The sequence below is a fragment of the Cnephaeus nilssonii genome, assembly GCF_951640355.1.
Source record: "Cnephaeus nilssonii genome assembly, chromosome: 1".
NCBI classification, from domain to species: domain Eukaryota; kingdom Metazoa; phylum Chordata; class Mammalia; order Chiroptera; family Vespertilionidae; genus Cnephaeus; species Cnephaeus nilssonii.
The window spans coordinates 61230599-61254045 of record NC_137072.1 but is presented as its reverse complement, the minus strand read 5'-3'; the positions used below and the strand labels follow the sequence as shown (position 1 = coordinate 61254045).

The following is a 23447-nucleotide window of genomic DNA, read 5'->3' as shown; positions in this document are numbered from 1 at the left end:
TTGATTTGTACAGCTGATTTATTGCTGTGTGAATGGAGGGGCCAGTATATGTGACTGAAAAAAAAGATGTTTTAGTCCTGTCTATTTTCAGTGTGTTTATTTGAATAAACCCTTAAGGACGAGTTAAGAACTGATTTGTGGTTACCGTACCATTTCCTGTCCCTAACCCCTTGGTTCCTATTTTTATTACAGACTCAGCATTTCTCATCCAGGTTGTATTTGACCTTGGAGAAAATGCTGCTGGAGAGCGTGGCTGTGCCCTCCACCATTTCTCATACAAATTCCTTAAATTTCTCATGCTAATGTGATGAGCTTCCTTAGGAGAATTTATTTCTTCCTGTGCTTTATCGTATTTGGGCATATTTCCTGACTAATAAACTGATAATCAGCATTTTCAGCTACATACCAGTATATAAGGCATCTTATAGAATCTGTTAGTTCTGAAAGAAATATATATTTTTAACGTACCATATCTCAATTTCCCTAATCATCCATTCCTCACTTGGGCAAAAAATATGTAATGTGACTAAAACAAACAAAAAAGTTGTAAGCCACCACATAAGAACATTTTCTTTTAAAAAAATTGCCTTTATTTATTTATTTATTTATTTATTTATTTATTGAGATTGATGTGAAAGAGAAACATCAATCAGCAGCCTCCTGCCCCTTGCCAGGGACTGAACCCGAAACCCGGGCATATGTCCTGACCAGGAATTAAACTGGTGACCTCTCGGTGTGTGGGATGACCCTCAAACAACTGAGCCACATCGGCCAGGGAAAGAACTTTTTCTTTTAAATGGAGGATTTCTAAACTAATATCAGGAGGAAGAGATGTAATAACAGAAAAAAAAAATTTACCGGGATTGCTGCTGCAGTTCCCAAAATGTACAGGAAAAAAAGCACAGTCTTCATGCTTCCAAGACCTGTGAACCAAGAAGAGAATTAGTAGTGGTGGGTAAAGTTTCCTTATGTGTGAGAAAGGCTAAAAGATAATCTTAGCAAATATTGAGCTTGATACCACCGTCCTTTGTATTTACAGGTGATTGCTGTCTTTGTGGACTAACATGTCTGCAAAGACAGATTAGTGACAGTTTTGACCCAACTGTGCCCCTGTGAGGACTCCTTGAGTTTTTGGCCCAGCTGTATTGGTGGAAACTGTCTGTGCTTATGACTGTGTGTCCCTGAATGAAAGCTCTACCCAAATCTTGGGTCTTAAGACTTGCGAGTATTCAAAGGGAAGTCAGCAGTCACAAAGAGAAGTACTAGGGTGTAAAAAAAAATCTCTTTGGTGATAAAGAAACCCACACATTCAGTGAAGAGTTTTAGGCATGAGACATTGTACTGCACTCAAGGGGCCACCAATGTTCACCTAATTTAGAGGTTTCACATTGGCAACCTGTGAGTTGGTGGTGGCCTGCGAATGGGTTTGGTTTGGTAGGCACTGTGTATTTTAAATTCGCATTTAAAACTCTGGAGATTTCATGTAAAAGATCCACCTACGCAGTTTCTCTTGATCTACTGGCCCTCCTGGTAACAGCAGGGTCTCCTGGCGACAGTTGGCTAGATCGGAGTAGAGACTGCCCTGTACGAGGGACGCTGTCATTTGTATCTGGTCTGTTTCACTTTGGTTATTTGCTTGCATTTTTGAGTTCGGCTAATTCCAAACTAACTTTTTCAGTTTAGAGATGAGACAAGTGAAACAAACAGGCTAAGTAAGTTGGCCTCTAGGTGAACTCTCTTAAAAGGAGTGGGCTGTCTACAATTTCTTGCACCGTATCCTTAAACCTGGTAATCTGAACTCTGACTGAGATTAACGATACAGTTTTTAATCGCTAACAGAGATTTTCTATCTCCAAAACTCCCAGAAATAGTAGGCAACTCTTTTAAATTACTTCTTGCAATCATAGTTTTATACGTACATGCATTACAGAGCTTTAAATGACACTTTGAGGTTTAAAATATCCATTTAAGCTAACATGCTTAAATGGATATTTAAAAGAAGGTGTGAGGGATGGGAGTGGGGTGGAGGGGATTGATGGGGGAAAATAGAAGGACATCTGTAATACTTTCAACAATAAAGATAAATTTAAAAATATATATGCATATGTTTTATCTGTCCCATTTAATCAAAAGAGATTTTTGTTTCTTCATCTGATTTATATTTTTCTTACTTACTAGAGGCCCGGTGCATGAAATTCATGCACGGGGGTGTGTGTGTCCCTCAGCCCAGCCTGAACCCTCTCCAATCTGGGACCCCTAGAGGGATGTCCGACTGCCTGTTTAGGCCCGATCCCTGGTCCCCTTGAGGGATGTCTGACCGCCCATTTAGGCCCGATCCCCTGGGGTTCGGGCCTAAATGGCGGTCGGACATCCCTCTCACAATCCAGGACTGCTGGCTCCCAACCACTCACCTGCCTCTGCCTGATTGCCCCTAACTGCTTCTGCCTGCCAACCTGATCACCCCCTAACAACTCCCCTGCCAGCCTGATCGACACCTAATTGCTCCCCGGCCGGTCTGATTGCCCCTAACTGCCCTGCCCTGCAGGCCTGACCCCCCAACTGCCTCCCCTGCTGGCCTGGTCCCCCCCAACTGCCCTCCCCTGCAGGCCTGGTCCCTCCCAACTGCCCTACCATGGAGGCCTGGTCTCCCCCAACTGCCCTCCTCTGCAGGCCTGGGTCCCCCCCCCACCAAGTGTCCTGCACTGCAGGCCTGGTCCCCCCCCAACTGCCCTCCACTGCAGGGCTGGTACCCCCCCCCTCAACTGCCCTCCCCTGCAGGCCTGGTCCCCCCAACTGCTCTCCCCTGCAGGCCTGACCCCCCAACTGCCCTCCCCTGCTGGCCTGGTCCCCCCCCAACTGCCCTCCCCTGCAGGCCTGGTCCCTCCCAACTGCCCTACCATGGAGGCCTGGTCTCTCCCAACTGCCCTCCTCTGCAGGCCTGGGTCCACCCCCCCCCCCGCCAAGCGTCCTCCACTGCAGGCCTGGTCCCCCCCCCCAACTGCCCTCCACTGCAGGCCTGGTACCCCCCCTCAACTGCCCTCCCCTACAGGCCTGGTCCCCCACAACTGTCCTCCCCTGCTGGCCCGGTCACCCTTAACTGCCCTCGCTGCTGGCCTGATCGCCCACAACTGCCTTCCCCTGCAGGCCTAGTCCCCCACCCCCCCCCACCCCTCAACTGCCCTCCTCTGCAGGCCTGGTCCCTCCCAACTGCCCTACCATGGAGGCCTGGTCTCTCCCAACTGCCCTCCTCTGCAGGCCTGGGTCCACCCCCCCCCCCCCCGCCAAGCGTCCTCCACTGCAGGCCTGGTCCCCCCCCCCCAACTGCCCTCCACTGCAGGCCTGGTACCCCCCCCCCCCAACTGTCCTCCCCTACAGTTCTGGTCCCCCCCAACTGCCCTCCCCTGCTGACCTGGTCTCTCCCAACTGCCCTCCTCTGCCAGCCTGGTCACCCCTAACTGCCCTCCCTGCTTGCCTGATGACCCACAACTACCCTCCCCTGAAGACCTGGTCCCCCCCCAACTGTCCTCCCCTGCAGGCCTTGGTCCCCCCCAACTGCCCTCCCTTGCTGGCCTGGTCAACCCTAACTGCCCACAACTGCCCTCCCCTGCTGGGCATCTTGTGGTGGCCATCTTTGACCACATGGAGGCAGCCATGTTGTGTCTTAGAGTGATGGTCAATTTGCATATCACTCTTTTATTAGATAGGATTATTCATATTTATTTATTTATTTTAGGAAGCATAGGAATTACTACAGGTATTTGGTTCTAACTTCATTAGCAAATGTTTAAAAATGTATTTTTATTGCCCTACCTGGTTGGCTCAGTGGATAGAGTATCAACCCACAGACTGAAGGGTCCTGGGTTTGATTCTGGTCAAGGGCACATATCTTGGTTACAGACTTGATCCCTGGTCCTGGTCAGGGCACGTGCAATTGATGTGTCTTTCTCACATCAATGTTTCTCTCTCTCTGTTTCCTTTTCTCCCTTCTACTCTCTCTGAAAATCAGTGGAAAAATATTCTTGGATGTGGATTAACAACAACAACAACAAAATATGTATTTTTTATTGATTTCAGAGAGGAAAGGAGAAGGGAAAGAGATAGAAACCTCAATGATGAGAGAGAATCATTGATCAACTACCTCTTGCATGCCCCTGACTGGGAATTGAGCCTGCAATCCATGCATGTGCCCTGACCAGGAATTGAACCATGACCTCTGGTTCATAAGTTGATCAGCTCAACCATTGAGCTACACAAGCTAGACAGCAAATAAAGTTCTTTTTGAAGAAAAGGAGGTTGTAGGTATGAGCACAGACTTTTTATCACATCAGAAACAAATTAGAACTCATTCTCATCTATCCCACTATTTGAACATCAAGAGGTAGACCTGGACTAGGGAATAGTGCTTTGGAAGGATGGAGAGAAAAGCTGCACATAGAAGGTAATTTGGGATAGAGTATGGAGGAAAAACTCAAATCATGTATAACCTTAAATAATAATCCATTCTAGTTTTAGTAAAAATAACATGTATTCCACTTGGAGATTTTAATTCCTCTAAGGGCCACCTCTGAAAATGACTACTCATTACTTAAATAGAAATTCAGAGTACTAAGGGTGAAATGTGTGTTACATCATTTATACCTTTAAATAAACATTATGTAGAACTAGTAATGGTGTATAACAGATACCAGATTATATTATCAAAGTGCCTTGGGTTTATCAAACAGATTTATAACTGGGATATTATCTTATTTGATCATTTAAACAACTTCATTGATATAGTAGATGAACAGACCTAGAAAGGTTATTATAGGTCACACTCAAGGTCAAAGAGCTGTTAAGAAGAGGAATTGGACTGGAACCCAGTTTCCTGGCTCCTGTTCTGGTACTCTCCCCGCTCACTTGTAAATAAATATCTCCATTTACCTCTTTCAGAAAGATGTTGGGAAGGAGAAAAACAACAAATACCCCCAAACCAGTATTGGAAGAAATTCAGAGTTCACTTTGAATTAAGGAGTTCCAAGCATTTTAAGGTTTAAGGTTTTTGCCTATGTGGCAAATAAATATTTTTCTGTGTTGGGGAAAAAAAGGCTGATCATAGAAGACTGGCTGGGTTATTTGATAGCAAAAGTCCCTTTCAATAATGCTTTTTAGTCTAAACAAGGCCTTTGCATAGAAATGAAATTTCCCTTGAGTGAAGAACATGTCTAAATAAAAGCTTGTAGCATGTTAGAAATGGTCTTTGGGAAAGTTATGTACGAGGATAGGCCAGTGAAAGACTTAATAGGAGGAAATGGCAATATTAAGGTGAGAGGTGGTCAGAGCATTGAATTTTGGCTGTGGTCTTGGAAATGGAGAAGAGAAAAATAGATTCAGTTTGTATTGGCCCCTGAGAGCCAATTATTAGATTTTCAGGAATTTAGTTGACTATTAAATGAAGCCATTATTAAAAACTAGAGGCCCAGTGCACGAAATTCATGCATGGGGGTGAGGTGTCCCTTAGCCTGGCCTGCACCCTCTCCAATCTGGGACCCTTCGGGGGATGTCCGACTGCCTGCAGGAATTGGGCCTAAACCAGCAGTCAGACATCCCTCTCGCAATCTGGGACCGCTGGCTCCTAACCACTTACCTGCTTGCCTGCCTGATCGCCCCTAACCACTCTGCCTGCACCGGCCTGCTTGCCCCCAACTGCCCCTCCCTGCTGGCCTGCTCACCCCAACTGCCCCCCCGCCCCCGTGCCAGCCTGCTCGCCCCCAACTGGTCCCCCTGCCAGCCTGCTCACCCCCAACTGCCCCCTCCCCGCCAGCCTGATCACCCCCAACTGCCCTCCCCTCCTGGCCTGATCACCCTTAACCACCTCTGCCTCGGCCCTGCCACCATGGCTTTGTCTGGAAGGTCTCCTGGTATAATTAGCATATTACCCTTTTATTAGTATAGATTAAATTATACACACATATACTTAAATTAATAATATCAAACAAAAGAAATAAATACTCAAAACACATCACTTCACACTTATGCTGCATTTTACTGTTACTTACTCTTATGGTTATTTATGCCTGTTGAATCTGTAGGTGGAAATACTATATAATGTGCTACTGGGCATCTGTTCCCAATTTTGCTCAGTGATGTCATGCTAGTAGTTTGAAATTATCCATAGTGGGAGGATTATACCATGAAATCATCAAATGCTGCTCAATTTCTCTCCAGCCTTCCCCAAAGCTGATTGCTAAACATTCATCAGCATGTTGAGTTGTACACTTGAAATCTGTATGGTTTTGTTAACTAAGGTCACTCAAATAATCTCAATTAAAAAATATTTACCAGCATATCACTGGAAAATATTTAAAAGCAGAACAGATAAGATTTAATAACCAATTGGATATTGTTGGAAGAAGAGAAGGAAGTCTTAGGCTATCACATTTCTAATTTGGGCAAATGGGTAAATGATAGTATTAATCACTAAGATAAGGAATTATAAGAGGAGGATCAGGTTTTGAATTAGTTTTGGACTTCTTGAATTTTAGTAGAGATATACTTGAATAAGTGAGTCTACAGGTAAGCACTGAGCTGGGGGTTAAAGATATACTTTGGGTGCTATGGGCATGAGAAGCTATATAATGAGTGGAGCAGAGGGCAGGGGCCAGAAGCCTGGTGAATAAAGACCATTAGGTCCATTAGGTCCATAGGATGGGAAGAGCTAAAGACACAAAGGATGAGAGACAGGAGTTTCACATAAGAAAAAGAGTGTTAAATGTCCCAGAGAGGTCAAAGTAAACAAAGCCAGGAAATTATCCACTGCCTTGGGAATTACAGAGGTTATTGGAGAGTGGTGGGAGAGTAGTTTTGGTGCAGTAGTGTTGGTGTAGCCAATCTGTAGTGACTGAGGAGTAGATAGTGATGAAGTAAAAACAGTGGGTGTGAAGATGATTGTCTATGAAAGAAAGGAGAGTAAGGGGAAAGTGTGATCACAGGCAAATTTTATTTGTATTAAAATGTAGTCATCCAAGTGTTTTTTTATGCTTAGGGGAAAGCAAAAGAAACCCAAATGAGCCCAGCTGGCATGGCTCAGTGGTTAAACATCGACCTATGAACTAGGAGGTCAGGGTCTGATTCCCCATCAGGGCACATGCCCCGGTTGTGGGCTCCAGCCCCAGTGTGGGGTGTGCAGAAGGCAGCCGTTCAGTGACTCTCTCTCATTATTGATGTTTCTATCTCTCTCTCCTTCTCCTTTCCTCTCTGAAATCAATAAAAATATATTAAAAACAAGAAAAAAAGAAACCCAAATGAGAAGATACAGGAGAAGAGAGGAAATGTGGTAAGCAATGATTGTCCCAGTGACCCACAACTCCTGGGCTGCATGCCCTGGACTTTGGCCTTGGCCTTGTGACTTGTTTCAGCCAATGGGACATTAGCAAGCATGGTGCCAGCAGAGGCTTGGCAAGCACTTGCACACTAGAATTTTTCCTCCTGTGAGAGCCATCCACCATGCTATAAAAAAGCTTGGACTACCGACTAGCTCAATCGTTTAATGATAAGCAACCATGCAGAGAGAACTCTGGAGGATGAGAGACCATCTGGGATAGCTCAGCCTCAGCCTCAGCTGAGCTCCCAGCTTGCTGGAGCCACATGAGTAATTCCAGACAAAATCAACAGAAGAACCACCCAGTTGAGTCCAGTACAGACTACAGAATCATGTGCAAATAAGGGAGTTGGTTTTAAGCCATTTAACCTGGAGGTGGATTGTTATGCAGGAATAGATATCTGAAATAGGGGAAAACAGAGAAGTTGCCTGAATCATTGTGTAGCTAATATTGCACAGCAATTCATGACATAGGCTCTGAAACAGGACTTCCTAGATGCTAATACTTAATTTGCATAATCCTGAGTAAATTATTTCGTTTTTTTTAAGCCTCAGTTCTTTACCTGTACAGTGATGATGAAGATAAAGTGAGGTGATAGAATCTCAGTAAGCCCTTGATAAATATTTGCTGGTCTAATGTTAAAGCACAGGTGGAAGGTTTAACTCTAAAGAGAAGGAGGGATTTTTTTCTTTCGTTCTTTCTTTTATTTTTCTCAGAAAAATATAGAGAAAAGCTTAACTGTAAGGATGTGTTGAGACAAGGCCCCAGGGATATAAATTCATCCAGTCAGACATGGCTACTCCTGCCTTATATTTATACTAGAGGCCCAGTGCACGAAATTCGTGCACGGAGGGGGGTTGTCCCTCAGCCCAGCCTGTACCCTCTCCAATCTGGGACCCCTTGAGGGATGTCCGACTGCCCGTTTAGGCCCGGTGGGATCGGGCCTAAACGGACAGTCAGACATCCCTCTCACAATCCACGACTGCTGGCTCCCAACTGCTTGCCTGCCTGCCTTCCTGATTGCCCCTAACCACTTCTGCCTGCCAGCCTGATCACCCCCTAACCACTCTGCTGCCAGCCTGTTTGCCCCCAACTTCCCTCCTCTGCCGGCCTGGTCACCCCTAACTGCCCTCTCCTGCAGGGTTGATCACCTCCAACTTCCCTCCCTTGCAGGCCTGGTCCTTCTCAACTGCCCTCCCTTGCAGGCCGGGTGCCTCCCAACTGCCCTCTCCTGCTGGCCATCTTGTGGTGGCCATCTTGTGTCCACATGGGGGCAGGATCTTTGACCACATGGGGGCAGCTATATTGTGTGTTGGAGTGATGGTCAATCTGCATATTACTCTTTTATTAGATAGGATAGAGGCCTGGTACAGGGGTGAGGGCCAGCTGGTTTGCCCTGAAGGGTGTCCCAGATCAGGTGGGGGTTCCCTTGGGGCGTGGGGCGGCCTGAGCGAGGGGCCTGTGGTGGTTTGCAGGCCGGCCACGCCCCCTGGCAACCCAAGGGGAGGCCCTGGTATCTGGAATTTATTTTCCTTCTACAATTGAAACTTTGTAGCCTGGAGCGGAGCCAAGCCTGGGGCTCCCTCTGAGGCTGGCAGCCATTTCTGTTGGGGTTATAATTGAAACTTTGTTGCCTTAAGCGGGTGGGCCCGGCCAGGGTGTGCAGAAAGCTTTGCTTCCCCTGTTGCTGGCGGCAACCCTGGCCTGCTCTCTCAAGCTCTAATCTGCCGCCATTTGTTTGAATTTATTTACCTTCTATAATTGAAACTTTGTAGCTTGAGTGGAGGCTTAGGCCTGGCAAGGGCAGGCGGAAAGCTTGGCTTCCTCTGTTACCTAGGAAACCTTGCTCTCTGTGGCTGTAGCCATCTTGGTTTGGGTTAATTTGCATGCTCGCGCTGATTGGCTTGTGGGCGTGGCTTGCGGGTGTGTCGGAGGTATGGTCAATTTGCATATTTGTCTATTATTAGGTAGGATAGTATTCTATAGTTTATAAAATATTTTCTTATATGCTGTCTCATTTGATCCAATAAGAAAAGGAGCGTAGATAACATTTAAGGAAGAAACTGAAGTTTGGAGAAGGTAAATTTTTACTTGGCTCAGGGTGCAAGGGTACGAGGTGAGCAAGAACTAGACCGCACACTTTGGACTCAGAGCCCAGGGTTCTCACATGGTTCAGCAGAACATGCTGCAGACTAGAACTTAGAGGTTTTGGCTTTGGGCCCTGGCTTTGCTAAGTACTAAATGCTACTTTGAGCGATCACTTAATGTCTCCAAACCTCATCTATAGAAAAGGAATGACAATTCCTTCCAGTGTCTAAGGAGCCATTGAGATGGGGAAGTTCTTTGTAAACTCTGAAGTAACATCCTATCCTATCTAATAAAAGAGAAACATGCAAATTGACTGCATCTCTGCTATGCCCACCAGCCACGCCCACCAACCAATCAGGAGCGAGTTTGCAAATTAACCCAAACAAGGTGGTGGTTAATTTGCATATCCAGGCGCAGAGCGAAGACTGAAGACAGTGTAGAAGGAAGCCAAGCGCTGCAGAAGGGAGCGAAGCTGTGGAGAAGCAAGCAAGCGGGGTGGCAGAGAAGGGAGGGAAGCAGGCGGGCGGGGGAGAAGGGAAGGAAGCAGACTGCCACAGGAAGTCCTATTGCAGGAATCTTCCTGCAACGGGCCTCTAGTCTAATATAAAAGAGTAATATGCAAATTGACCATCACTCCAACACACAAGATTGCTGCCCCCATGTGGTCAAAGATGGCTGCCCCCATGTGGACACAAGATGGCCACCACAAGATGGCCAGCAGGGGAGGGAAGTTGGGAGGGACCAGGCCTACAAGGGAGGGCAGTTGTGGGCAATCAGGCCTGCAGGGGAGGGCAGTTAGGAGTGACCAGGCCTGCAGGGAAGGGCAGTTAGGGGAAAAACAGGCTGGCAGGGGAGTGGTTAGGGGGTGATCAGGCTGGCAGGCAGAAGCAGTTAGGGGCAATCAGGAAGGCAGGCAGGTGAGCAGTTGGGAGCCAGCAGTCCTGGATTATGAGAGGGATGTCCGACTGCCCTTTTAGGCCCGATCCCAGTAGGGTAGTTGGACATCCCTCGAAGGGTCCCAGATTGGAGAGGGTGCAGGCTGGGCTGAGGGACTCCTCTCCTCCCCCCCCCCCCCCCCCCCCCGTACACAGATTTCGTGCACCGGGCCTCTAGTAAACATATAAGTGATGATTATTCCATTGCTCTGCCTGGTGCCTCTCATCAGTACTATTACTATAGTCATCTATGCCATGTATTAAGTGATAAGGGAAATGAACCTTTAGTGTTCCCTTACTTTTTCTCCTCTCTCCTTTCATGTCTTCTTCCCCTTTTGGGATTTCAAGCTGCCCAGGCCTCCTAGTTACATAATATTTTCACACTTAATCCACTCATTAAACAAACTCACTTGTCTTATATTTCATGCATTTAAATTCCATTTTTTATATGCATCTCATCTATACCTAGAAGATAAGAATGTTCCTGAATTAATGTCTTTCTAGTCTCAGGTAAGAGGTATTTTCACCATGGCTTTAGCCCAAAGGAGCTACTAGATAGAATGCTGAGAATCTTGGCATAGCTGTGGGAGAGACACATCAAGACATACAAAAAGTATAGGGTTTGTCCTATGACCTTCAGTGGCCAGATGTGCAGGGTTTTTTGAGAGTCAACCCCAACATTTTCTGCATGGTCCCTGATCATTTACTGTGTCCCAGGATGGAACTATTTTCAGGGGTCTCATGTTTATTTATATTTCCCTCTGGTAATTGAAAACAAGACTTAAAGACAGAATATGGTTGTCATTTAGAATGATCCAAGTGGGAAACTACCTCAAGTTTTCAATTATAAAGCAGATGCCTGTGCTGCATTTTTTAAGATAAGACCCTGTGGAACAATCCAGTACCTATAATGTAGAAGGCCTTGAGTTTCACATTGTCCTTCAAACCAGTCACTGGGCATTTGTGTCTCATGAGTTAATTGTATTTGCCACACACATTGATATAATTAATTCCCCGGCCTTTAGCTTCTTATTTTAAGAATTGAACAAATGTGCTGGGAAACAAGAGATATTTTGAAAACAACTGTTATACTGATGTCTACAAGGAGGCTTAATTAGCTGATGCTTGCAAAGTACTTGGAAAATGAAATCCATGATGTTCTTGCTAAGTATGATATAATTTATTCTTGGATTAGTAAAAAGTCATATACAGCATGTCCCCCAAAATGTATACACACTTTAACAGCTGATAGCTCAATTTTGAAAATGAAATGTATTTTAATAAACACTGCATTTATACGTTTTTTTTGGGACACCCTATATTTCAAGACATTAAAATTTGGTGTGCACTTTCTATAAAAGCAGATTGTTATTTCTGCAGAAAGAGCAAATAAAATTCTAGGAGAAAAATGCAAAAATTAGACTTATTTATTTATTTATTTATTTATTTATTTATTTATTTATTTACTTTTGGTTAATCCTCACCTGAGGATATTTTTCTATTGATCTTTTAGAGAGAGTGGAAGAGAGGGAAAGACAGAAAGAAACATAAATGTGAGAGGAACACATCAACTGGTTGCCTCCTGCATGCCATAGTACACGCCCTTGACCAGAATTGAACCTGTGACTCTTCAGTCTGTAGGCCAAACTGTCTAGGGCAAAAATTAGATACATTTCAAAATACAGAGTTATTATCCCTAAAGGCTTAAATATGCAGTGTTTATGTGAAATTAGATAAATACTATTTTGCCCAAATGTATGAGCTTATTAAAGGCAGCAGCATAGCTGAAAGAACACTTGGTATAGAACTGGAAGATCTAAGTTCCAGACCAGATCTACCTTCAGTCAGCCAAGAGACTTTGGGCAAATGACTGGTTTCTTTACCCACAAAACAGGAAAATGATAGTACATTTCCTATTTATTTTTAGGGTTGTTTTCAGGGACACTCTCAAACACCTCTCTTTCTCTAGCTCAGGGGAAATTTGTACATTCTCCTCTTCTATAATGTGTAATTGAAGGATTACTTTAATTATATTGAGAGGATCCCCATGACTTATCTTTGGCAAGACTGTGCAATAGCCATGTTTCCACACTTCTTCCTCATGCCTTTCAGAATTCCTCATCTTAGTGTACTGCTCACCACTACTGACCTCGCTGGGTCCCATTTCACAACTCCGTATGGAATGTGTGCACGGAGGCACACTCTGTTCTCTCCCTCAGGCATTTGCTAACCCTTCAGAAAGTCTCCACCACACCCTGCCCTGTGGTGTAGAGGAAGAAATTATTTTGGTTATATTTATTTTTCTTTGCTCAAATCGTATTATGGTATATGTCCTCTCATTTCCTCTTTATCTGTGAAGGCAGGGTTTTCTCATATTTACATTTATTTATTCCTCCCTCTCTCCTTTTTGCGCATTCTTTGGGGTACAGACATTTGAGTATGGCCAGACATGGATGTACTACGAAACTAAAAAGTGTCAGGTCTCACCTGGTACAAGCTCTTTACAAAGCCCTGCACTTGATTTTGATTTTTTCCTATTTTTTAAAAAAGAGGACCCCACACATTGTGTAAATGTCCTGTTTATAAATGCCGAGTCCACTACTGAGTAAGGCTCACCTGAAGGCCTGTAGCATTTGCTGCAGGACTTAATATCTGAATGATTTTCTGCACAGTATTAATAGCATGACAACTCAGTTTGAAGCCTACCTTATCACTGAAATGGCCAGAAACATGAATCTTATTCTTTTTCTGCCATTAGCTCTCCTCTCTACCCCCTAATTTATGTTATTCTCTACCTCCCTGGAATTTCTTTTCCCTGAATGCCAGGTTCTTAGCTTTCTCCTCTGACTGCTCTTATTTGAATTTCCCTTATTTCTTAAACTCTGCCGACATAAAATGAAACCTCTTTGGATTCGGTGGAAATTGTCTCTCTTCTTCTTCTTCTTTTTTTTAAAATTAAATATATTTTTAATGGTTTCAGAGAGGAAGGGAGAGGGAGAGAGGGAGAGAGATAGAAACATCAATGATGAGAGAGAATCATTGATGGGCTGCCTCCTGCACACCCCCCACTGGGAATTGAGCCTGCAACCCTGGTATGTGCCCTTGACCGGAATCAAACCCTGGACCTTTCAGTCCACAGGCTGACGCTCTATCCACTGAGCCAAACCAGCCAGGGCGTCTCTTCTTTTGTTAATAGAGCAAGATGGTTGTTAAGTTCTGCTAAAGTTGGGAGAGGAATCTCAAGTGCTTTCAGCTCTTTGAATGCATGAAGAATTATTTACTGGGGTAGTTGTCTCCCAGGATTAAGAAAAAACAGCAAATCATTCCTAAGAACAGTTCCAAGTAGCCTCATTCTCATGGTGTTGGGACCCATGGGAACAATGGTGGGCTTTGATGAGTAGTTCTTGCGTGAACCACTAATGAAAGCACTCAGTCCAGGCAGCAGTCCCTCCAGGATTCAGCACGTGGTGGGCACTTCTCATTTGTATTGGTGAGGGGCAGCACATTGAAGAGGAGAAACAATCCGGTGCCCAGTGGTGCAATGTTACTCATTACCTGCCTTTTCCGAAAGAAGCAAAAACAATAAACCCTATTGGATCTCGTGGCTGGGGATTGAATAATTCTTTGAAAATAGGTTGGAAAACCTAAGCTTATTTATGCCTCAGAGGGGTAGTGCTAGAAAATTCATTAGCACAAGGAGAGGACACAGCTGGCCTGCAGCTGGGAATCCTGTCTCTCCCACATGGGGAAGAGAGTTTTTTTCTCTGAATATCTAGATATTTTTCATTTGTTCCCCCAGATTCACTCCACATCCACTTCTCCAGCCTTATCCATCCTGAGCGGTCCCAGGGACTGTGTGAATTGCATAGTCAGGTTCTCATGCCTGAAGGTTTATGTTGGGCTTGGCCAGTGGGGAGATATTTGAGGAAAGGAGGAGATTAAATCAGAATATGTATTTTCCCAGCTCCTTCTCTGTGACTGAGTCCCTCTCCTGAAGGTCACAGCCCCTCTCAGTGACTTCCACACAACATTTTCTGTCTGGGTTCAGAAAATGCTCCCATCCCTGGATCCTACAAGCTTAACTCTTACTAGCCTGTTCCTACAGCCCCTTGTACCTGCTCCATATCCTGCCTACACCTTGGTAAATAATCCTTTAGTTACATTCTCTTTCAATCCCTATTTTTTTTTTTTTGGTCTGGATCTATCATTTCCTTGTTGAGACCTGGACCAATACCACCCTTAATTCAAAGTTTAGGATTCATGGGTTTGAATATTTTCAGATCTCCTGCCAACAAAGCTGCCCCCCTGCTCCTCAGTGCTGCCCTGTTTCCAGTCTTTCTATAGTTGCTGTGGGACCTATCTGGAACCTTAGAGATGGTATCAAAATTGTTTTAAGACAAAGGCATTTGAGAATTCAACAGATGCAAAAGGAAGTTTTTTAGAGCTTCCCTTGTCCGACTAAAAGTAGGAACTTCTGAGAAGTGAGAACTGCCATAAATTTCCTTTGGAATGACATCTACTCCCAGGAACGAGAACACACGAGTAAACCTATGAATCTCTTTACAGGGGAACTTTATGACTCAGAACAATACAAAAAGACCATTTATACCTCTACAGAAAAATATCACAGACTCTCTTATCTCCCATTTGGTCTAAACATCCATTTGTATTTCCTAAAGAAATAGTTTTGTTTTTCCCACAGGAGCCATTTCTCCTCCTTCCCTTTTCCCTACTAAGTTAGATATATAAGCATCTAACTTTAACAGTTTAGGGAGTTAGTGCTTTTGTTGGCTCCTATGGGCATATGAGTAGGTCATTTTCTTCTGTTAACCTGTCTCTTGTCAGTTTAATTTGCAGGGCCCAATTACTGAACATAAGAGGGTAGAGGAGAACGTTTTTCCTTACCTACATTGCCTTAGTGGGTGCACATTTTTCTTTTACAATGGAGCATACCAGGCCTCATCTTTGGGGAAATCAAAAGCTATAAGGTATTAAAATGTGATCAGCACTCAGTGAAGATGATTTCACTGATAGAATCACAAGATTTGAAGGTGCTTGGAATTAAAGAGATTTAGAAGGAAAGATGGGCAACAGCTCTGAGAGCATTTTGTGTTGGAACAAGGCATGCTTCACTCTGTGGTACTCCCATTTCTCCTTTCATGCAGTCCTCTGCAGTATGAGAAAATGACTCAGCACAGAATGTTATGACACTGGATTAATCTGGAACCTTGGGAAGTAAATTAGTCTCTCTGTTCTTTTCTCTTCCCACCCCAGAGGGAACCCAATTCATTAGCTCAGTTTGACTGAACATTTTAAACATTGCTCTAAAAGTACTGGGTTTGGGTGGTTAGTCTTAGAACATGTAGAAATTTGTATCTAATCAAAAGTAGTCTAACTAGCTAAATTGAAACAAAGCTGTATTTTGGGTAAATAATACTATGCAAGGCAATCTGTTGTTAATTCTTTTTGGACAATGACTAATTTATTTTCATGGCACTAAAATGTGCACACCACATTTAAAAACTAGGCTATGGATCCCTAGAGATATCAGCCCTGTTATCAAAATGTTGGGAAGCTTAAGGGGAATCAGCCACCTCCAGCCATGACCACAACCTCAGACCTTACTGTGGTTATCATCCACACACACAGGATTTGAGAAAAATAAAACAACAAAGAACCAAACATAGAGTAAGCATGGGCTAGAAATTGTTTTCAGATCATAACAGACATTAATTAGATGTTTTTATCAGTGAGCTGATGCTGGTACTCCACCCCCTACTTCTCCCATGCCTTTCTAAGAAGCTACTAAATGCAAGATCACTAGGAGTACCAAGCTTTAACCCAAAACCTTCTCCAATTAAAACAAATATTCTAGTATTCCTCTACCTATATTTTAAGAAATTACTGAAGGGGGATTCCAAAATGGCGGTGGAGTAAGTGGAAGCTACACTGACACATTCACAGGCCCAAACTGGAATTACAGCTAAAATACAGAGAAAGCATCCTGAATAATCAACTGAAGACTAGCTGGAAAGAACTCTGATAACCAAGGAGCGAAAGTGGAGACCACATAGAAACTGGTAGGGAAGGCAGAGGCATGAAAGGCCTGGCTGGACTCCCACAGATAGTAGCTCAAGTTCTGTAGGGATATCTCAGCTGTGGGGGGTTCCCACTGAGAACTCTGGTGTCTAAACCCCAACCTGGGTTCCCCAGCCCAGAGCACCAGAACTAAGAAAGGTGCCCACAGAACATCTGGCTGTGAAAAGCAGCAGGGTTGCAGCCTGCCAGAGAGAGATGGCTGGAAATGCATGTGGCCTCTTAAAGGGCCATGGCAGAAAATTTCATGTGCAGCCACTCACCTTAGGTCCAGCAGAGAGAGGACATAGTGAACTGGAGCTGTGTGAACAGAAGCCAGGGTTGCAGGCTCTGGGGTTAGAGCTTGGAAGGTGGACACACTGGTTTACTGTGCCAAGTCATTTCCTCATACTGCAGAGGACATCTTTCTGACCTTTACTATCTAGGCATCTTTTGCCTGGGGGTGAGGGGGAAGCAATTGCCCACCCTATTGGAAAAACCCTTGCCCCACTCTGTGGAGTTTCTGCGGCCCATCAAGAGACTGGGAATAACAACCAGCCAGCAGGCAGAAGCAATTGCCCTACCCTGTTGGGAAATCTCCCACTTCATTCTGTGGTTGATAGCCTGAGGCTAATCAGGACTGAATAACAACCAGACTATAGGCAGAGGCAGTTCTCTGGAGGCTTTGAGTCTTTGCCTGATCTAATCTGGGGCCCAGGGCTAGGACAAGCAGACCTTGGTGTACATCTTGGTCCTTTCCAAAGGCACCCAGCCCTAGCAGAGGGAGTCAAGAGCTGTGGATTGCTGATTGCTCCAAACAGGGTACTCAGGAACAGCCTCTGACATTGGGAATCAGAGAAGATCTACCTAATATATAGACACAAACCCAAACAGGCAGCCAAAATGGGGAGATAAAAAAAAAAATCCAAAATGAAAGAACAAGAGAATTCTCCAGAAGAAGAGCTAAATGAAATGGAGATAAGAACTTTATCAGACATAGAGTTCAGAATAATGATGGCAAGGATGCTCAATAGCATGAGAAAAGATATAGTAACTATGAAGAATGACATAGCACCAATAAAAAACAATGGAAGGAATACACAGAAGATTAAGGGAAGCCAAGGATTGGATCAATGAATTAAAAGACAGGATAGAAAAAAATCGCTCAATCAGAGAACCAAAAAAGAAAACAACAATTAAAAACAGGACAACTTAAGGAAGCTGTGGGACAACATGAAATATAACAATAATTGCATCATAGGAGTACTAGAAAGAGAAGAAAGTGAGCAAGGAATAGAGAATGTGTTTGAAGAAATAATGGCAGAAAACATCCCTAACCTGGTGAAAGAAAAGGTCACACAAGTTCAGGAGGCACAGAGAGTTCCAAGCAAGAAGAACTCAAACAGGCCCACACTCAGACACATCATAATTAAAATGCCAAAAATTAAAGATAAAGAGAGAATCTTAAAGGCAGCAAGTGAAAGCAGTTTGTTACCTACAAAAGAGCTCCAGTAGTCTATCAGCTGATTTTTCATCAGAAACTCTTCAGGCCAAAAGGGAATGATATGAACTATTCAAGGAAATGAAAAAACAAGGATTTGAAACCAATATTACTATATCCAGCAAGGTTATCATTCAAAATAGATGGTGAAATAAGAGCTTCCCAGGCAAAAAAAGCTAAATGAGTTTATCACCACCAAACCAGCACTGCAAGAAATGCTAAGAGACTGCTGTAATGAGGAGAGAGAGAGAGAGAGAGAGAGAGAGAGAGAGAGAAAGAGAGAGAGAGAGAGAGAGAGAGAGACTTAGGCATACAGAATTAAAATGGCAATAAATAAGTACCCATCAATAATAATCTTAAATGTAAATGGATTAAATACTCCAATCAAAAGACATAGGGTAGTTGAATGGATACAAAATCATTACCCAAATATATATGTGTCTACAAGAGAAACATCTCAGAACAAAAGACTCACACAGGATGAGAGTGAAGGGATGGAAAAAAGTTTTCCATGCAAATGAAAAAAAAAAAAAAAAGCTGGGGTAGCAATGCTCATATCTGGCAAAAATAGACTTCAAAATGAAGGCCATTACAAGAGACAATAAAGGTCACTACATAATACTAAAGGGATTAATCCAACAAGAGGACATAACCCAGGTAAATATATATGCGCCCAATATAGGAGCATCTAAATATATAAAAAAAATCTGGAGGACATTAAGGGAGAGATAGACAGCAATACAGTCATAGTAGGGAACTTTAACACCCCACTGACTTCACTGGATAGATCTTCCAGACAAAAAATTAACAAGGAGACAGTGACTCTAACTGACACACTGGATCGGATGGATTTAATTGACATTTATAGAACATTTCACCCCAAAGCAACAGAAAATACATTCTTCTCAAGTGCACATGGGTCATTCACAAAGATAGACCACTTGTTAGGACACAAAACAAGTCTCTACAAATTCAAGAAGACTGAAATCATATCAAGCATCTTCTTAGATTCCAATGGAATGAAATTAAAAATCAACTACAGTAAAAACACTCAAAAACATTCAAACACATGGAGGCTAAATAGCATGTTCTGAAACAATGAATGGGTTACCACTGAGATCCAGAAAAAAATTAAAAAATTACTGGAAACAAATAAAGATGAACACACAACAACCCCAAATCTCTGGGATATAGCAGTCCTGAGAGGGAAGTTCATAGCACTACAAGCCTACCTCAAAAAACAAGAAAAATTAATAATAAACTTTTTAACCCTACAATTTCAAGACTTAGAAGAGAACAATAAAAAAAAAGTCCAGAGTGTCAGGCCAGTGTTGCCCAGTAGTTGAGCATTGACCTTTGAACCAGGAAGTCATGGTTTAATTCTCAATCAGGGCACACGCCCAGGTTGTGGGCTCAATCCTCAATGTGTGGCAAGCAGGAGGCAGCCTATTCTCTTTCATCATTGATATTTCTATCTCTCTCTCCCTCTACCTTACTCTATGAAATCAATAAAAATATATATTTAAAAAACAAAAGAAAGAAAAACCCAGAGTAAGTAGAAGGAAGGAAATAATAAAGATTAGAACAGAAATAAATGAACTAGAGACTAAAAAGACAAAAGATCATTGAAACCAAAACCTGGCTCTTTGAAAAGATAAACAAGATTAATGAACTGTTAGCTAGGCTCATCAAGAAACAAGCAGAGAAGACCCAAATAAATAAAATGAGAATGAAAGCAGAGAAGTAATAACTGACACTACAGAAATACAAAGAATTGTAAGAAAATACTGTGAGCAACTATATGCCAACAAGCTGGACAATGTGGATGAAATGAACAAATTCCTAGAAAAATACAATCTTCCTAAACTGAATCGGGAAGAATGAGAAAACCTGAATAGCCCAATAACAATAGATAAAATTGAAGCAGTAATAAAAAAACTCCCAGCAAACAAAAACCCTAGTTCGGACAGCTCCACAGGGTAGTTTTACCAAACATTCAATAAACTAACACCTATCCTCCTGAAACTATCCCAAAAAATCCAAGAGGAAGAAACACTTCCAACCTCTATTTATGAGGCCAGGATTATCCAAATTCCAAAACCAGATAAACACACTACAAATAAAGAGAATTACAAGCCAATATCCCCGATGAACATAGATGCTAACATTCTCAACAAAACATTAGCAAATAGGATCCAGCAATATATTAAAAAGATCATACACCATGACCAAATGGGATTTATTCCAGGGATGCAAGGCTAGTACAATATTTGCAAATCAATAAATGTGATATATCACATAAACAAACTGAAAGACAAAAATAACATTATCATATCAATAGATGCAGAAAAAGTAAAATTCAACAACCATTTTTGATAAAAAGCATCAACAAAGTGGGAATAGAGGGAACACATCTCAATATAATAAAGGCCATATATGACAAACCTACAGCGAACATCATACTCAATGGGCAAAAACTAAAACCACTTCCTCTAAGGACAGGAACAAGACAGGGATGTCCACTTTTAACACTCTTATTCAACATAGCACTGGAAGTGCTAGCCATAGCGACCAGACAGGAAAAATACATAAAAGGCATCCAAATTGAAAAGGAGGAAGTAAAATTCTCATTATTCACAGATGACATGATATTGTACATAGAAAACCCTAAAGAAGCTACCAAAAGACTAGATTTAATAAATGAATTTGGCAATATAGCAGGATACAAAATTAACACCCAGAAATCGATGGCATTTTTATACACCAATGATGAATTCTCAGAAAGAGAAACTAAACAAATAATCCCATTTATCATTGCAACAAAAAAATTAAGATACTTAGGAATAAACTTAACCAAGGAGGCAAAAGACCTGTACTCAGAAAACTATAGGACATTGAAAAAAGAGACAGAGGAAGATATAAACAAGTGGAAGAATATACCATGTTCATGGATTGCTAGAATTAATATCATTAAAATGTCCATACTACTCAAAGCAATCTACAGATTCCACGCAATCCCTATAAAATTACCAAAACCATATTTCACAGATCTAAACTCCAAAAATTTATATGGAACCAAAAAAGACCCCAAATAGCTGCAGCAATCTTGAGAAAGAAGAACAAAATTGGAGGGATCACAGTACCAGATATTAAGTTATACTACAAAGCCACTGTAATTACAACAGCCTGTTACTAGCACAAGAACAGGCATATAGATCAATAGAACAGAAAAGAGACTTCAGAAATTGACCTAAGCCATTAAGGACAATTAATATTTGACAAAGGAGGCAAGAGCATACAATGGAGTCAATATAGTCTCTTCAATAAATGGTGCTGGGAAAATTGGACAAATGAATATAAAAATAAATGAAACTAGACCACCAACTTATACCAAACACAAGAATAAACTAAAAATAGGTGAAAGACTTAAATGTAAGACGTGAAACCATAAAAACCCTAGAAGAAACCATAGGCAATAAAATCTCAGATATCTCTCATAGCAATATGTTTTCAGATACATCTCCTAGAGCAAAGGAAACTAAGGAGAAAATAAACAAATGGGACTACCTGGAAATACAAGGCTTCTGTACAGCAAAAGAACCACCAACAAAAATGAAAAGGGGGTCCATTGTATGGGAGAACATATTTGGCAACATATTTGTCAAAACATATTTTATAAAGGGTTAATATTCAAAATATGTAAGGAACTCATACAACTTAAAAGGAAGACAAACAATCCAGTTAAAAAATGGGCAAAGGACCTAAATAGACACTTTTCCAAAGTGGACATATAGATAGCCAAGAGACTTGTGAAAAAATGTTCAAAGTCATTGATCATCAGAGTGATGCAAATTAAAATTACAATGAGGTACATACCATCTCACACCTGTCAGAATGGCTACCATCAAGAAATCAATAGGAATGCAGACTGATGCAGCCACTGTGGAGAACAGTTTGGAGTTTCCTCAAAAAACTAAAAATGGAACTCCCATTTGACCCAGTGATCCCACTTCTAGGAATATACTCCAAGAAACTAGAAACACCAATCAGAAAGGATATATGCACCCCTATGTTCATAGCAGCACAATTTACAACAACTAAGATTTGGAAACAGCCTAAGTGTCCATCAGCAGATGACTGGATTAAAAAACTGTGGTATATCTACACAATGGAATACTATGCTGCTGTGAAAAGGAAGGAACTTCTACTATTTGCAGCAGCATGGATGGACCTGGAGAGCATTATGCTAAGTGAAATAACTCAGTCAGAGAAAGATAAATATCACATGATCTCACTCATTTGTGGAATATAATGAACAACATAAACTGGTGAACAAAAACAGATCCAGAGATAGAGAAGCATCGATCATACTGTCAAACCTCAGAGGGAAGGCTGAGAGGGTGGGGAGAAGGGAGAGATATCAACCAAAGGACTTGTATTCATGCATAACTGATGGACACAGACACTAGGGGGGGTGAGGGCTCAAGTGGGGATGGGTTAGGGGGGGCAATGGGGGAATCAGGACACATATGTAATAGCTTAATCATTAAAGAGGAAAAATATATAAAAAAAGAAAGAAACCAACAAATGATAAGTGCTGGCGAGGATGTGGAGAAAAGGGAACCCTAGTACACTGCTGGTGGGAATGCAGACTGGTACAGCCACTATGCAAAACATAATGGAGTTCCCTCAAAAAATTAAAAATGGAACTTCCACTTGACCCAGTGATCCCACTTCTAGGAATATATTGTAAGAAACCCAAAACACCAATGAGAAAGAATGTATGCAACCCTATGTTAATAGGAGCACAATTTACAATAGTTAAGATCTGGAAACAACCCAAGTGCTCAATAGTAGATGAGTGGACAAAAAAATCTGTGGTATATTTACATGGAATACTATGCAGCTGTAAAAAAGAAGGATCTCTTACCCTTTGAGATAGCATGGGGGGAACTGGAGAGTATTGTGCTAAGCAAAATAGGCCAGTCAGAGAAAGACAAGTATCATATGATCTCACTCACATGTGGAATCTAAAGAACAAAAGAAACTGATGGACAAAATTGATCCAGAGATAGAAGCATGGAACAGACTGTCAAATCTCAGAGGAAAGGTGGGGGTGGGTGGGTGTGTAGAGATCAATCAAAGAACTTGTATGTATATATGTATAACCCATGGACACAGACAATAGGGTGGTAAAGGCCTAAGGCAGGGGTTGGAGGTGGGCTAGAAGCAAAGGGGGAAAGGGGGGCATAGATCATACTTTCTACAATAAAGCTTTTTTTTTTTTAAAAAAGAAATTACTGAAAAGTTTTCCTAGAAAGAGCTTACATTGCACCCCACTATGAAGTCCTCATTGTGTGCTAGAATTGGGGATCAGGTAAGAAAAAAGAGGGAAAGAAAAAAGAGGGAAAGAAGACACCTGGGGTTTAGCCTTTGTGTTTTGTTTCGTCTGAATTCCAGTAGAATGCTGTGTTGCTTTAGAGTTAG

General features: G+C 42.4%; 1 protein-coding gene across 3 annotated transcripts in view; it reads right to left on the bottom strand.

The window, feature by feature from the left end:
• Positions 1-23447, bottom strand: part of SPARCL1 (SPARC like 1) — a 64279-nt gene that overhangs the window by 18390 nt on the left and 22442 nt on the right. For 2 of the 3 annotated variants that reach the window (XM_079770732.1, XM_079770733.1), the window contains exon 2: positions 859-923. In XM_079770732.1, the coding sequence (XP_079626858.1) occupies positions 859-923 (65 nt within the window). Of the gene's footprint in view, positions 1-858; positions 924-16743; positions 16766-23447 lie in introns of those variants that run through there. The other variant, XM_079770734.1, reaches the window with a different exon arrangement.